At 42.7% G+C, this 17,471-nt stretch overlaps 1 protein-coding gene across 1 annotated transcript in view; it reads left to right on the forward strand.

The window, feature by feature from the left end:
• Positions 1-1,351: 1,351 nt before the first annotated feature.
• ANO6 (anoctamin 6) overlaps positions 1,352-17,471 on the forward strand; it is a 71,040-nt gene continuing 54,920 nt past the window's right edge. Inside the window, exon 1 of the mRNA XM_031589559.2 lies at positions 1,352-1,661. Coding sequence (XP_031445419.2) covers positions 1,568-1,661 — 94 coding nt within the window. The 5' untranslated portion in view covers positions 1,352-1,567. The remainder of the gene's footprint in view (positions 1,662-17,471) is intronic.

Below are 17,471 nucleotides of genomic sequence, written 5' to 3' on the forward strand. Positions count from 1 at the left end.
CCTCTTTTCTGCATGTCTTCATGCACCTTGCAGCCTTAAATTGCATTTCCATTCATGAAACACAAAAATAGTAAGCATGTAATTAAGATAACGGTGGTGTCTCTACTGTGTACCTGAAAGCTAAATCCCACATCAATTCTAAGACAAGCTATGTCTTATGTCACAGTCCCTGCTCTCCTCCCATCACTTATGAAAGAAGATCCTACAAGAGAGTCCGACCACCTGGGGAGGACCCGTAGGGAAGGAGAACAGCTTCATATTGCACAGTGCAGGTACAGGAAGATGTCTGTCTTCTCTTTCTCAGACAGTGACCAAAATGTGCAGGGCATACTGAAGAATTCCATGTTGTACCTGCAGACCATGATGGGGGTGAGGATAACCTCATGTCTGAAGGATGAATAGGTCCACAACCATCCAGAAGTTGGCATTTCATCCTACACAGTCCTTGAGCCTTCTCTTCCAACTTCCACAACTTCCTCCAAGTAACTCTGCTAATACACACTGATTCATACTTCTTTTTTTTACCTGCATGGACCTCAGTTTTATGAAGTATCTAATGACGCTGAGTTCTTCAATGACTGTGTGATACACTCTCAGACCAAAGGTTTCACTCCTGACCCAATTTTGAATGGGCAAGCTTACGGATGAGTATAGAGAAAGCTTTGTAAAATCTTTCCTCTGGATCCCATTAGGATCCTCTTCACCTTATTAGTTTTGAGACAGCATTTGATCAGCTTACAATATGATACAGTTGTGAATATGACTTGTATGATAAGGCCAGCTGCAAAATAAGTTAAGTAAGTAAATAAATAAATAAAAAGCACAGTGATTAATTCAGTGCTTTTCCTGTACTGCTTTTAATCATTCCGTATGCTGTTAATGCAGGAGGTGAATGTGCTTATCATTAAGGTTGGAAAGCACCACTAAGATCATCCAGTCCAACCCCAACCCACTACCACCATGCTCACTATCCACGACACTCAGTGCCACGTCTGTGCAGTTCTGCAACACCTCCAGCGACGCTGACTCCACCACTTCCCTGGGCAGCCCATTCCAATGCATTATCACTCTTTCTGAGAAGAAATTTTGTTAATACCAAACCTGAACCTCAGCTGGGGCAACTTAAGGCTATTCCTTCTCTATCTGACACTGGTTTTGCTGGTGCTCCGCTGCTACACAACCTCATCTGGGTTCCCTTTTCCCATCAAAGGTTGGACCTGAGGATATTTTCGACCTGGGCTATTCTCTGATTCTCTGACGCCCAAACGCCGACAGCCGAGCAGGGCGGTGCCTTCCCCGTGCCCGGGATGCCGCACGCTGACAGGTGTCAGCCAGGCACCGACTGGGGGAGCACAGCGGTGTCACACAACGCCTTCCCTCAGCGGAGCGGCTTCGGGCGCCGGGCACTGAAGGGCCGATCCCGCCCAGCGCCGCCGGGAAGGTGCCGAGCCGCCCCCGCCGCCCCGCCCCGCCCCGCAGCCGGGGCCGCGCCGCCGCCTGGATCCGCGCGGGGCGCCCGGGGCAGGAGGGGAGCGCTCAGGGCGGCGGCGGGAGAGGGAACGGCGCGATGCAGGCGGAAAACCCCGACGTGCTGCTGGACCTGGAAGAGGAGGAGGAGGAGGAGGGGGACGAAGAGGTGGACGGGGAGGATGGGGAGAGCGGTGAGTACGTGGCTCTCCCCGGGGCGCGATAAGGGAAAAGTTGCGGGGCGGGGGTGGGAGCCTCGGGAAGCGTTCCTCGTGCCGCTGCCGCCACGGCCGTCCCCGTGGCGAGGCGGGGCGGGCGGGGGGTCTTTGCCGCTCCGTCTCTACGCACGGCATCGGCACGCGGCGGCCGGCAGGGCGCTGACGGTGAACCTGTCGGCTTCTGTCCCGCGGGGGGAGGGCGCCGCAGCGGAGCTTTCTGGATGCAGAAGCGCTGCACGCGCACGGTGCCCCTCTCCTCCGGCAGCGGGAGGAATGCCGCTCTGCTGCCGCCCCCGGAGCTCGGCATCCCCCGGGCTCTCTGTGGAAGCGGCTCCTGTGCAGCGCGGCTCCGCTGCAGCGTCAGCGACGGGGGAAAAAAAAGGGATAATGACGGGGGCAAAGTGGCAAAGCGAGGAAAGACGGTCATTTCGCTGAGGGATGCAGGCAATAAAATGACCGCAGAGTTTTACACTCAACGGCCGGGTGTTAGTCTGGCCCTGACAGCAGCAGCCCGGGACAATTACTTTTGTAATTGCTGTGGGAATGAATTCTATTAAAGCAGTTGCAGCAAACAGCCCCCAAAGGGGCAAGATCTCAGCAGTTCAGACCGGCGGGGTCTGTTTGTTTCGTGCTGACTGACCTCAGTTCAGAAGCTGTTCTCAGCAGCAGTACCCGATGTATTCTGAAGTGTTTTCTTTCTGCTCGTTGAAATAGGTCCAGCAGACAAGGAATGCGGGCAAATGTCAGATGAGAACACAGATGATAGATTTGTATACAGAAATTTTATCACATAAGAAGGGTTCTTTCGTGCTATTCTTCAAACTGCTGTGGTTATTTTTTTCTGACAAGTGCCCAATTTTGATAATGTTTGACTACTGAACTGAGTTTCTGCATTTGTACAAAGCTCTACTGATGCCAGCTCTGATGCTTGATCTGCCTTCACGTACTGATCCTCAGCAATGGCCAGTGCCAATTCAGTCAGCTCAGGCCAACAGTGCACAGAGCTGGAGCCTCACCCGGGGTCTCTGGAAATCAGGGCACGTCTGTTCAACACTGTTCAGCACTGTTCCAGATGCTGTGGGAGGAGTATCCTTTGCTGTATAGTAACAGTCCAAAGACTGATGAAGTTTTCCATGTGAAGTGCAGCAGAGGGATTGTTTAACTCCATTCCTCTAGAAAGGGCGGATCAGCACCACAGTGCATGAATCAACGCGTGCCTTTTCCTTTCCATTCTTCGCCCCAGAGAACAACAAAATTGTTTCCTACTCATGACTCAAGCGTGGGGTTAGTTCAGCTCCCAGAGCCAGCAAGTGTGAGCTGCTCACTCTGCTTGCAGGATGTGGCAGTTTGGAGCAACGCAACGTGTGGTAAAATTAAATAAAAATGGAGTGGGACGATTTCATCAGTTGCTATGCAAAGAAATTCCAGTGCACAGCCCGGTTGTTATTCTTCCTTGCAAAATGTGTGAGTAACACTCCCGAGGTTTTTATGTTAGGTATAATCAGAGGAGAGCTGGTTTATAAGGCTGAAAAGCTCGGTGGTCACCCCTTGGTCTCCAGTTTTATGGTGCTGTCTGCATCTTTACCAGGGAAGTCAGCCTTGCCTTGCTAAGGAGGCAGGACTTCTGAGTCTTTTCCAGTTCATTCATGATCAGCCCAAAGCATGCATAGCTCATCAGGTGAGCATTACCAAGTCCTGACACATCAGGAGCACTCTGGCTGTTGCTGGCACGCAGCTGGTTTGGGTTCTTCGTGCTCATGACAAGCAGAGCACTTCTGCTGGAGCAGATGTGGGCAGGAGCCCAGAGGAAGACCAGGACTCAAGAGCCTGAATTCACTGCAGAGCATTGCACTCTCTGCACATGTAGCATTGAAACCCATTGTTCAGGTGGCTTTTTGTTTAGGGAAGGAAGCCTCTTCCCAAAGGTGGGCTTTTTTGACAAGCTGAAAAGCTTTTTTTTCCCCGTGCTTAAACTTTTTGTTTTGGAGGCAGACTGTTTCCAAGGGGAGTGGTACGTCAGTGACATCCATTTGTTTCTGAGATCTCCTCTTACCAGGCAGGAATGGTGGGAAGGACATGAAGCTGTGGTTGCCATAGAACTGAAGCTCCCCAAGCCCATTATTTTCTGCCTAGAAACTGTCAGGCAGTTTCATAAGCTGTAAAGTTTTTCTTTCCTTGGTGCCAAACTTCATGTAATGTCTAAATTAGTTTCTTTGTGTTCGAGGATTTATAGAATATCTGAGTGTGCTTTCCAGAAAAGCCATCTTCTGAGGACAATACCAAGGGTATTCACTCCATCCAACCATTCTGTGCCAAATACTTTCTTCAACTGGGTTACGTGAGCTCTTCCTTACTCTTTTTTGTCTTGTTTTTGCTCACAAATAATTTCTAGCAGTTCCTTGAACCTTGTGTGTACATCTTTTCCTGCCTTTGGAAGCTGCTGCAGTACTCAAGACCCATTTTATAACTGGCCAAGAAATGGGAGTTTTTATTAACCTTTTCCTTGTCACTCAGCCTAGATACCATGCTGATGAGATTTCCACTTCTTTATGAAAAATATTTCATGCCAATGTTCAGCACAAGTTTTTACCAACCACAATAGAAATGTACAGCATTTGGCTGATCCAAGGAGTGTTATTTGTGGAATTACATCTTCAAATCATCTGTGAGGAAGCATTCTTCTGCAGCCTATTTCCTTCCAGATTTGTGCAGCTGCTGTACAATGGAAATCCCGTCCTAATGGGTGATGTTTAAGACAGTGAACAGCAGATACAGCTACTCTTTACCCCATTGCTTCTGCTCGCTGTTCTGTTCTCAGCTTGGTTCCTCATAGTGTATACTGAATTTTGGCATAGAGTCCTTTGGGTTGGAAAGGACTCTTAAAGGTCATTTAGTCCAACACCCCTGAAATGAACAGGAACATCTACAGGTAGATCAGGTTGCTCAGAGCTTCCAGAGATGGGGCATCTACCTCATCTTTGGATGATCTGTTCCAATGTTTCATTGCCATCACTGTAAAAAACTACTTCCTTATATCCAATCTAAAATGCCCCTCTTTTAGTTTGAAATTATTTCCCCTCCTCCTATCGTAACAGATCCTACTAAGTCTGTCCCCTTCTTTCTTTATGTACTGAAAGGCTGCTGTCAGGTATCCCCGGAGCCTTCTCTTCTTCTCCAGGCTGAACAGCCCCAGCTCTCTCATCCTGTCCTCATGGGAGAGCTGTTTCATCCTTTGACTCATTTTTTGTGGCCCTTCTATGCACCATGTCTCTCCTGTACTGCGAACTCCACATCTGGATGCAGTTTTCCAGGTGAGATCTCACCAGTGCAGAGAAGAGGGGCAGGATCACCTCTCTGACTCCGCTGGCCACATTTCTTTTGATGCAGCCCAGGATACAGTTGGCTTTCTGTGCTGAGGGCACATTGCTTCTCATCCAACTGTACCTCCAAGTCCTTTTTGGTAGGGCTGTGCTCTATCCTAACATCCCCCAGTTTGTATTGATAGTGGGTGTTACCATGACCCAGGTGCAAGACCTTGCACCTAATGAACCTCATGAGGTTCTCCACTGCTCAAATCCGTCTAGGTCTCCCTGTATGGAATCCCATCCCTTGGGCTTTTCAACAGCACCACACAGCTTGGTGTCATCCGCAAAATTTCTGAGGGTCACTCGATCCCATCGTTGATGTAATTGATGAAGAAATTAAATAACAGCGATTCCAGTACTGACCTCTGATGGACACCACTTGTTACTGATCATTTGGACATGGAGTCATTGACCACCACTCTCTGGGTATGATCCCACAGCCAGTTCCTCATCCATTGAACAGTCCACTAATCAAATCCATATTGCCTGCTTAGACCCTCTAAATTTTCCTTCTCAGTAGTTTCATTAATTTGACCTGCTTCTCATTTCCATCTTGCAAATATTACTGATGCTCCAAAATGAACATGCTCCATACTGATAAATAACTTCAATATTTGCCTTCCTTTTCTGAAAAGTGGTCAATTATGTACTGAACTGTCCTAAAGGCATCAGAAAGTCTGAATAGTTGGATTTGTCGACGACGGCTTCATTGTGCAATTTATTGATTGTAATCCTCATGCAGTGGGAAATTAAGAATTTGTGTACTCAGGAGTCGGTGCAGGGATCAGATCTGATAACAACATGCAAAGGTTTTTAAGTAGATTTCTTTTAAAAAGAAGTGGACAGTATTCTCCCTTTCATTCTATTTACTGTTTTAAGTAGAGCTGCCCCTCTCTACCCTTTCACACTTGCCTTTCTTCTCTGTTTTGTAACCAAACTAAGAGTTGTTGGGGCATCCTTCAGTCTTCCACTCTCCCGAAGCCAAAGAAGGCTGGGGAAAAGGTGTGTCTGATGAGCTAAGAATCTGGGATTTCTGCACCCCAGTTCTGTGCTCTGCTTATGACACTACTTTGGTAGAAATGTGAAGATGAGCAACTCTGTGTGCACAAGTTTGATTTCACTTTTCCTTTCTTGTACATGTGCATCCAGCAGGTGAAGAACATGAGTAAGCATCCCCATGGGGTGTAGGTCTATAAAGATTTGACTTCAATTGCTGTGACTTAAGGTATTGAGGCAGCAAGAGGATCTTCATCATGAACTGGGGCACAGTTCTACCATGAAGGAGAAACTGATCTGTAATACTGGCCACAGCATAAACTGCTTTTCGTGCTTCCCTTTCCTCTCTCATCTATCTGTTACCCAGTGATTTACACGCATTTCATCCTCTTTTCATGCTTCAATTTTCTGCCTTTGCACTCACCCCGTTTTGCTGAATCCTGACTGTGTGGAAGGAATAGATGGGTCACCAAGATTTTGAGCTGTGCACTGTGTGTACTGCTCACTTTTTAATTTTGATGTAATTATTTTTCTACAAAACTACTGAAAAAACACAGCAAGAATATAAATATTTAACTACAATATAATTACTGTTTTGTAGCTATTTATAATTCATAAACTCTGGAGGAGATTAGAATATTTTGAGAAGAAGACAGGAAATTAGGAGTCTGATAAGATTAACAGATTCCCCAGATACTCTCTTTTTTAAGTTTTTCTACCACAACAGAATTCCCAATTGTTCGTTAGAAACTTCCTGTATGTTGAGAGTATTTTTGAAAGATCCCATGTTTCATATTTGAGCTGAATGTAAGTGCAGCTTACAGATAAGTCTGCAGTCAGGAAATAGGACAAACTTGGTGTCTGCCATTGAGCCAGCTTGGGCCATTTGCACAACTTGGATAGTAACAGTTATGCTTTCCTGCTTATTAAGTCATCAGCTTTGCCAGATATGTATCACAGGTGATATAAACTTTTATTTACACAGCTGTTCATGAGGTTTTTAAAAGTAAAACCAACCTGAGCGTATTTATGCTAAACACATTAGGTTTTTAATTTTTTTCAAGCATTATCATTTATGCAAAAAAAAAAATTATTAAACTTATTACAGCTTATTAAACTGATAAAATACAGTGTTTGTGTTGATAATACATAGGGCTTGTGTTACATGGTACAGGATTGTGCCTAGCAGTTCCGTAGTCTACAGTTATTGGAAGCAATGCAATCCAATACTCATGAGGAATGTCCATGTGTCACAAGATTTGCAACTTGTGCAGTGTATCAGATTCCAGGTAGAGATCTTGAGTTTCAGGAGACCAGAGACACGAAGGGGTGATCTATCTGTGGTGTAACAGACGGCGTGTCAGTCTATGGGTCACATAGATAGGCGTTTTGAATGTGATTAAATATGGATTATGAAGTTGATCTGCTATTATATGCATGGAAATTTCAACACGATTTTTATCATTTAAATCATTTCATCTTAGTATGTCTTGGTACCTGTCACTTCCTGGGAAATGATGGCTTGCATGCTGTGGGATTAAGGTCTGCTTTGCCACGAGATGTGTGGCAAACCCCAAGGGGAACTGATGCTAGAAATGATTTTTTCTGCCATGGTAGGGAAAAAAAACACGAGGGTGATGTTGTCTGAGAAAAATTACCTGTTGTAAATTAAATAGTCTTGTAATGCTCTCCACTTCACCCTCTATAAAGATACTTTCCTTTTTTTCTTTCATTTTGTTTGTTTTCAGTTTGAGATGATATGTTCTTGTACCCAACTAAAAATAAAGAATCAAAAACCAAATAAAAAAGCAGTAGCCTTGAGTTTAACTGTGAAAGATCAGGAAAAACAGGAAAAACAGTTGCACTTTTTTTTTTTTTTTTACAATAGGTGCCAGGTTGTGTGACAGAATATCCTCTGCATGTTATGAGAACAGCTTTGAAAAAGGTGTTGCAGGCATGAAACATGTCGAGCCCCTGTAGGTGTGCATGTAACAAGTGTTCAATAGAGTGTAGGTATCAAGGTGGAGAGGCAGGAAAGAACAGGGCCATAGGTTTGGACTATTTGTAGTTTTTATATTCAGAAAACAAAGGTGGGGAGGGAAATATAATGCAAGTGCTGGGCTCTGTATCCTACTGAATAGAAAAAAAACATCTTTCTACTGCTGATCTGGCATATGGTTCTAGTGCATGCCTCTGGCGTAGTCCTCCCTAGAAATCTGAAGTATCGCTCTACAGAATTTATGTTATTTAACTGTTATTTGATTTATATTTTTAATTAAAAAAAAAAACCCACACTGCAATTCATGGGTCTGATATCACTTGTGACTTTTTATTGGACTTTTGAATCAAATCCAGGCCTTGCTGTGAACGTGGGTAGAGCGGTTTTGCCACTGGATGGAGTATGTTTCCATCCACTGAACAAGCTAAGATCAAAGCTCACAAGAGCATGGTTAACATTTTGTGTTAGAATTTGGGGTTAATTAATCTGGAAGTTGAAATTAAAACCTTAGGATGTAACATCATAAACGTGTCAAGCCAGCATACACTGGCTTGGCTACCAAAAGAAGTTTCCTCCCCTGGCACCTCAAAGTAACAGCTTCAGTGTTTGTAACCTTTTGGCCTTCATTGGGGTACATTATTGGTATCACAGTGGAAATAGGAACTGCAGAGAGCTACACAGTACCCTTTAACTTAGTACTGCTCACATATGCTGTCTATGAGATTTCTCACCTACAGTGACTGTTGTTTATCAGGGATGGACTGCTGAGTGGCAAAGGGCAGGGAAAGGAGAAGACTTACTTCTTCCACTAGCATCAAACAGCCTGGTACATATTCTTCCATTGCAGAGTACAACCCAGTGGGGGTTTAGTCCCTTTTACTTATTAATGGAATCATGGAATCATAAAGGTTGGAAAAGACCACTAAGATCATCTAGTCCAACTGTCAACCCATCTCCACTGTGCCCACTAACCATGTCCTTCAGTGCAGTATCTCCGTGTTTCTTCAACACCTCCAGGGACAGTGATTCCACCATTTCCCTGGGCAGCATGACCACAATTTCTGAGAGGAAATTTTTCCAAGTGTCCAACCTGCTTTGTCAGAGCAGCTTCCTCTTCACAAGCCTTCCTAAGTTCTAAGCCGGATCAAAATAGATGGCCCATTTCCTATGCACTGATTGACCTGTTGGAGATCATAGTATTACTTAATACAAAATAACCAGAGTCCTATTAGCTCTGTCAGTGAAAATAACCATACTAACAAATTGTATGCTGTGTTTGTAAAATGATAAGATTCAGACCAGTACAGGCGCTGCTCACAGGAAGAATCAGGAAGACCATATGATTTTGGAAAGAGACACATTTAAACATCTTTAATTAATAGCAGATTCAGATTGGAAAATTAACAAAGACATACTAAAACACAAAGCGTCTGAACTTTAAGCAGTGCAGTTACAAGTCTGCTGGAGCATAAACATCCTTCTTTAATTGATTTCATGCCTCATGTGGTATAAATTGCAGCTTAGTTGTGAAGTGTTTGATAGAAGCTAAATAAGACTGAACCCTTCAATTCAGTATTTACATTAAATAACTTCCAGCTAAGCTACTAATCATCAGTATTCTTTAGACATAGCCAAAAATCAACATTTTGTGGTAGCTTCTACCAATTTTGCTTTTCTTTTAGAGTTACCCTTCCTTCCAGACTTGTGTTGGTGGATTCCCCCCTGATCCCCTTCATCTGGTCAGTCAGGTCCTTCAGCATTTTTTCAGTGTGGTTTCTCATAGGTCATTAAATATTTGCACAGGAGAGTGTTCACTGCAGTCAGAATGAACTGCTATGCCAGTGCTTTTCTGCAGCAAACAGCCACCACCTCTCTTCTGCCCAGGTGTGGTCTGAGAGCTGCTACTGCAGCAGGTTATGTGACTGAGAAGTGCAGTGTCCTGTGGGCTCATGGTTTGCGTGAGTCTTTAGCAGAAGTGGAGAATACTGGAACACAGCCAGATTCTTGGCTGAAGAGTTTGATAAAATAAGGAGTATCAAAGAGATGGAAAAAAAGTAGCTCTGACTAAGGAGGTGGAAGTAAAGGCATGGCATCCACTGAGACTGGGTACAGAAAGAGGAGAGGAGAGGAGAGGAGAGGAGAGGAGAGGAGAGGAGAGGAGAGGAGAGGAGAGGAGAGGAGAGGAGAGGAGAGGAGAGGAGAGGAGAGGAGAGGAGAGGAGAGGAGAGGAGAGGAGAGGAGAGGAGAGGAGGAGAGGAGAGGAGAGGAGAGGAGAGGAGAGGAGAGGAGAGGAGAGGAGAGGAAAAAAGTGAGAGGGGAAAAACAGTGTATTAATAAGAGTAAAACTACCAATGCAACTGTTCACATATGTATATGATAAGCAATGGCATAAAGATTATTCCAGGTCAGTTCATCAGGAAAATAAGCTACAGCATGAGGCTAAGGTAATATAACTGTGAATTAAAACAATTCATCTGTGGCATTTTCATACAGTTTTTTAATATATACTAAAATTAATAACGTGTCTGTAGGTAATTTATCCATCAGTGAAAATACTGTGTTTATACAATTAATTATTTGCAAAAAAGAAAAAAAAAAAAGAAAAACCACTGCTGTAGGTTTAGCACTGCAGTTAGAGATAATAACATTTAACAAAATAAGGATGAGATGATGATCCAGAGGGCTCTGTTGTTTCCAGAGAGTTGTATTAGTTTGCATGTAATATTACTAAATTTATTTGATCTCACTATCTGTATGTTTTTTCTTAAACTGTCTAATGGAGTTTTTATAGGCATTAATGAACAAAGATCAGGTCAAGCAACACACACTTTACCCTTGTGAGCTGCCCCTTTGATGAGAGTGAGAATAGCATCATTTTTGTAAATGCTGTTCTTAGTAGAGAATGCAGAATTAGTCCCTAATGAAGGAGATATCCGTATTAAATATTTCATCATTTCAGCATATACTGATCAATTCTAGGGAAAATAATTCATCCAGTTATCTGTTATAAAAGACAAGTAGGAATTTACACAAAGGACAAGTTTAAAAACTGATGTTCGCATTTAAGAAAAAAAGCCAAGCAAAGATTGGATTACTTAAACATGCAATATATTTAAAAACGAAAGCAAAACCATTATGACTGGAAGAAGGAGTGAATGCTGAGTTTTAATATATAAGCTTCAATGGCAGCACGGCCCAACCGAATGAAGCTCCATTAGACCTCTCCTTCACAGAAGTAGGAAGTTTTAGATAGAAGATGGTTATTAAGCATGCAGCAGCTGATTAGAAATAAAATCAGAAGAGTCCCTCAACTGCTGAAACTACAAAGTATTTCCTGATTAGGAAACCAAAGTATGCAGTTTCTTTCTAAGCTCCATTTCCACCACTGGAAATGCTTACAGACATGAGTCTATGCACCTACACATGCAAAGCTCAAAAATTCACATAGGTTTAGACTTTAAACAACTTACTATTTTCACAGTCAAAGTCACTAAAAGTATCTTTTGGGGACCCTCATAGTGTATAACAGCTGACTGTAAGAAAAATTTTAAAGCTAACGTTCTGAGAAACTCATTACAGAAATTCAATTATATCTCTTTTGAGGCATGTAAATTCGAGAGTGTGAGGTGTGATTTTATAAACACTCCTCAAACTTCAAATTTCACATTAAGCAACTCATTGGTCCACAGGCACTGAACTCTAACCAAACAGCCATTTGCAATTACAATTTGGTTAATCATCTCTGTTCCTCCTGAGGAGGTCCCACAGCTGCCTGGAGGCTTAGCATTCCTGATGAGCACCATGGGATCATCTCTGCTGCTAAAAACAGCTGTATGTGAAGCTTGGGGCATCTCCTGTAAAACATGCTGAAGGCGACATACGCTGCTTTTCCATGTAATTGTGCTGTTGCTTTGATAGTAAGCTTGAGATTGATCTCGGCATGCCTGTTGGATGGCAAAAGTGGCTTATCTTCTTTATGTTTCCTGCCTAAGGACAGCTGGTTTGGTTGCTCTAGGATAAAAGAATAAGAAAGGATTCACATTATTTTAGGCAATGAAGAAAAGGCCTTCAGCTGAAGAAGGCATGCTGGCAGAAACGCTGGTGCATTTGTGGAATAATGTACTTCAGCTCTGGAGCAGATGAAAAACAGTTTATCTTACTGTTGTCCAGAGGGTTAAGTATATGGTTACTGCTGAAGTATCAAATCACAGTCCTTCAGCAAATCAGCATTCAGAAATATACAGGTTTCTTAGGCCTGGTCCTGGGCACGCATGTGGTCTAGAGAGGGAAAGTAGCAGGCTCACATTAAAATGGTGAATGGCTTTCACTTCTTGTTTTTATCCTTTGTACTTCTTAAAACAGATATATTTTATGTTTACCTATTTAATCCTATCAGGAGCAACTGAAGGAACTGAAGGAGCTGGGGCTGTTTAGTCTGGGGAAAAGGAGGCTGAGGGGAGACCTTGTTGCTCTCTTCCAATACCTGAAAGGTGCTTCCAGTGAGAGCAGGGTTGGTCTCTTCTCACTGGTGACAGGTGACAGGACCAGGGGAAATGGCCTCAAGTTGTGCCAGGGTAATTTTAGGTTGGATGTCAGGAAACACTTCTTTACAGAAAGGGTTGTTAAGCACTGGAATAGGCTCCCCAGGGAGGTGGTTGAGTCACCATCCCTGGATGTGTTTAAAAACCTTTTGGATGTGGTGCTCAGGGACATGATTTAGCAGAGGGTTGTTAGAGTTAGGGTAGTATAGTTAGGTTGTGGTTGGACTCGATGATCTTTAAGGTCTTTTCCAACCTGAGCAATTCTATGATTCTGTGACTCTATGATTGTTTTGGTATAAATACCAATATTTTTGTTCAACATAGCTGAGTTAAATTAGATCTCACAAACAGCCAATCTGAAATTTCTCAGGGAAAGAAAACACATGTGACCACTGATCTGGTGTTTTATGGTGTTTGAGCCAAGCAGTACTACTGATGGCTGTTACATTGCCAAAATTTAACTTGCTCGGTCCATGGAAGGAATCCTGATTTTTACAGGATTACCTGCAGTTTGCTCACACAGCAGCAAGGAGTTCTGGAGCAGTGGGCTGCTGCTATGCCTGCATGTCTGCCTGTGTAGGGACCTGCTGCTACACAACATGAGAAAACACTTTTGAGTTAAATGGCACTGTCTACATCCACAAAGTTATTTAAGTATGTAAATGCTGCAGTCTCAGCCCCCAGGGACTGTGCACTGCTGTTCAGAGTGGTGGGGGTTTGGTTTTGTTTTCAGTTTTTCCATAGCTATTCATATTAGAAGGATAAATATTTGTCTAAACAATGGTACTCCATCTTTTAGTTATGTTTGGTGGATCTGGGGGGGCTCATTTCCTCTGAATGGAGGAGAATTCAATTAAATGTTTTAGGGATAGATGTTTATCCTTCAAGCTAGGACCGAATGTGTCCATCAGAGGTGTTTCCATATCTGTCACTGGGCGTCAATGAACAAACCCAGTGACCCTTCTGCTCAATTAGATTTTCTTGAGCAACCTCCTGCATACAGAAATAAACTCCAGAGAAATCCTTTTTCCTTTCAGGAAGTCTCACAGTTCCCTTTCATCCCCTTCACTATTTTTTTCACCTTTATCTTCTGGCAGCTTAGCATCAGTGATTCTCTTGGCCTTTGGAGTGCCAAGCCTGACTCCACAAGAGCAGCTCCAGCAAAAGAGAAATGTCACTCAGCCATAGGTCAGAAGTGACAGGAGATATTCCCAGCATCCAGTCTGCAAAGTGCCAGCCTGCAGCAAACGGGCAGGAGGGCTAATTTATTGGATCCTAATTTGCTGTCAGTTTCTAGAGATCTCTTTCCTGATATCAGACTGCAATTCATTAAATTCCTCTAACAGAGAAGTTTATTCTCCTTCAGCCAGAATTTGAAGTTGACACAAGAGATAGGAGATGCAATACTCTGGCTTGTGTTGTAGGGGTCAGGCTGGATGACCTTCCTGCTGCCTTGCTGCCTGCTTGTCTATGAGCTGCATTCATGCACTTCAAAAGTTCATTTGTATTTCTCTCCACACAAAAAGTACAATCTGCTGTAAAACCACTGTGGTTTCTTCTTAAAACAAAATTTAGCATAGCCACTGTAGAGGGTTTACGACCAGCCTCTTCACAGCCCACCACACTCACTGTAAGCCTGCTGGTACACTGCATACAGAGCTAACCTAAGTGTAAATGAAAGGTAGCTCTGTAGGAGGATGCTTTGTTTTTACTTTTTTTTTTTTCATCCTCTCACCTCCACAGTTCTAAATAAGTGGATTAGAGTCTCTGTAGAAATGCATTTGTTAAGAAAGGCATGGCTGGATCTCTCAGAACTGGTTGTAGGTTCATGAACGTCTCTAATGCCATATGAAAAGAGCAAGCCAGTGGTTCCCAGACCACACGTTTTGTAGACATTGAAGTAAAATGTCTTTCCATGCATTGCAAAGCAAAGGTTTCATCCCTTCCCTCCCCCTCATTATTTTTTTTAAGATTTTGTGAAATTATACAGTGGTAAAGGTGAGCTAATAGGAAAATGAAAGAATTTCTCTTTCGCGTTTTACTCCTTGTTAGTTTTACTTCTTGGCTTTGTTATAGCTGAATGGCATGTAAGATTCAAAGCCACTCATTTTTCATCATTGTCATTAGTGCATAGTGTGACTTCTTTTTGTTTCCTCCTGAGATAAGTTATCAAAATACATCCTTTCCATGTTTTTATGCTACCTGCCAATCTAAAGGAAATTTGTGCTTTTAAATTCATCTGCTTTCTTTCCTGATGAGTACTAAAATTGAATTTAATCACTTTATGATGGCTGGTCTTCTGGGAAGGTGCAACAATTGTTAGAAAAAGTATACAAAAGGCACTTTACATCACATAATACCACGTGCTTACTTTGGTTGGTCTAAAGCTGCCTCCAGTGTTCCAGCTCTGAAAGACCTTTTCATGGTGGCCCATGCTGAAATCTGATATATAACAATGATCATACTATATGTATTTATTATACATGTAAATGTAAAATCTCTACAGCTACCTGAAGGGAGGTTGTGGTGAGGTGGGAGTCAGCCTCTTCTCCCTTGTAGATAGAGATAGGACTAGAGGGAATGGCCTCAAGTTGCACCAGGAAAGATTCAGGTTGGACATTAGGAAATGTTACTTCTCCAGGAGGAAAGCTGGAACAGGCTGCTCAGGGAGGTGGTGGAGTCACCATCCCTGCAGGTGTTCAAGAAATATTCAGACGCTGTACTGTGAGACATCGTTTAGTGGGAAACAGTGGCGACAGGTGAATAGTTGGAGTGGATGACTTTAGAGGTCTGTTCCAACCTTGGTGTTTCTATGATTCTTATGATGTATATATACATCATTGCTCATCACACCCTCAAAAAGTGCTTGCCAAGCATTGGGAAGCACTGCTAATCTTTTTCCTTGAAGATCTATAGCATCTGCTTCAGAGGGTGTAGCAGTAACATATGTGAGAACATTGCTGTGCCACCTTATAGACAGGGGAGGAATCAAAAGTTACTTGTCCTGTGTTTCCCATTGCCAACAAGTATAAGAAGCAGTTGCAGGTTTAACAGGTACAGAGGGAAATATACGAGTTAAAAAGCCACAAGATCATTTAAAACAAAAATATACAGCTTCTCTCTGATTGTGTCCTCTGGGAGTTTGACTACCTCAGCACCCATATTTTATGCTTTGGCACATAGGATGGCTGTTTTGACCCAGAGATCCTCTGGCCAGTCTTGAGGACAGGAAACTGGGCTAGATAGACCTTTAAGTCGATCAATAAGTACCTACTTGTGTTCCTTTGTACTCTTGATATCTTTTGGTTGCACATACATACTGTTTCTTAAAAAGCACTGGCCTTGCACAAAGCTGGTGGACAGCCTTATAGCCAAAATGCAGTACAAGAATATGAACAAGCTCAGGCTAAGACCTGCAGCTGAACATCCACCACCAAGTGGCACATTCCCTTTTTATGTAGAGAACACTGATCAGGCTTGCAAACAGTCCCAACGAGGGCTAATGATGTTACCAGCCTTTCAAGGTTATGCCACCATCAGGCATCCTTCCTGTTAATGCCTCTTTTCTCAGAAAGTAATTTATAAACCTCTATGTCTTGGAAGCTGTAGCTGTTCAGCATGGAGCTGTCAGCACTCACCTGGCTGTAGCTGAGGGGCACCAAGCACAGAATTGTCAGCAGAATCCAGAATTTTGTACTGATAGTGATAATAAGCTAAAACACACAGTGTTTTGTTTTTCCATTATGGCACTGAATTCACATTAATTACATTATTCTGAACTGACTTTTAAAACTCAATAAATTTGATATATGAGTTGCTAAGAAAAAGTGTCTGTAGTTATTGTGATTACTTTTCTAACAGTACGCTTTGAAATTACTCATCAGCAGTGCAGAGTGCTCCTACATGAGGACCACTAATCAAATTGTCTGATTAGGTGAAATTCTAGTCATTCAGCAGTTTCCTCATGCCAATTTGCAATAATAATTTTTCCATCACTTCTGCTCAAGGAATCTCTCAACTGCTTCAGATATAATTTCATTTCTAAACTGACTGTATAATTAAATAATACAGTATAGCCAGCAGTAATCTTTCCTCAAATTTAAATGTAAATGTTACCAGTTACCAACAGGAGCCATAGAATAATTGGCTGTGGCTAATTATGTATTATGTCTAAAAATTGTTAACATTATGGTTGCAAACTCAAGCACTTACAAGTTGGGCAACGTCAGAATGAACGTTGCCCAGGCAACTTCCATTTTCCATCCATTTGCTTGCATGCATGTTACACTTTTTAATTGCACAATCATGCTGTTCTTTTTTTCCTCTTAAGTCCACTGCCTCATTCAGTAAAGCAGTAATAAGCAAAGATTTCTTTTTATCTTCCTCATTAGGAGCATGCCTCTGAGCCTTATTTAATTCAGATTATTCCGGCCTTACACAGCATACATTTTTATTCATCTCTTTCTCTATGTTTCTATGATGCTCTGTCTGTGTCTGAGCACTATATCAAAAGGGTGTGTGTGAGTGTCAGGTTGCCTAACTTCCCATTTAGGCAGGGCTGGAGTTTAGCAATCCAGACTCCTGTGATAAGAATGCAGGCTACTTAAGTGATAAGAATTGAGGAATGCTAAGCATTTTTTAACTGGATTTATGAAGAAGATACAGGACTGAAATGCTTGTACCATCAGCAGGCCTCTCTAAAACACATCTGTGAAGGTCCAAAGAAAAGAATTCATTCTCAAGCAGGCACTTCTGTACAACCTAATGGCATCATCATTCTGTGTCTGTGGCTGTCAATACAAAGTTGTTTGATGGCTGTGTATGCTTTTTCACGCGAAGCTGTCAATTACTTGTTCAATCACTGATTTTTATGAAGCAGCATTTC

The sequence above is a fragment of the Phasianus colchicus genome, chromosome 1 (assembly GCF_987193195.1).
Source record: "Phasianus colchicus chromosome 1, bPhaCol1.hap1.1, whole genome shotgun sequence".
Taxonomy (NCBI): domain Eukaryota; kingdom Metazoa; phylum Chordata; class Aves; order Galliformes; family Phasianidae; genus Phasianus; species Phasianus colchicus.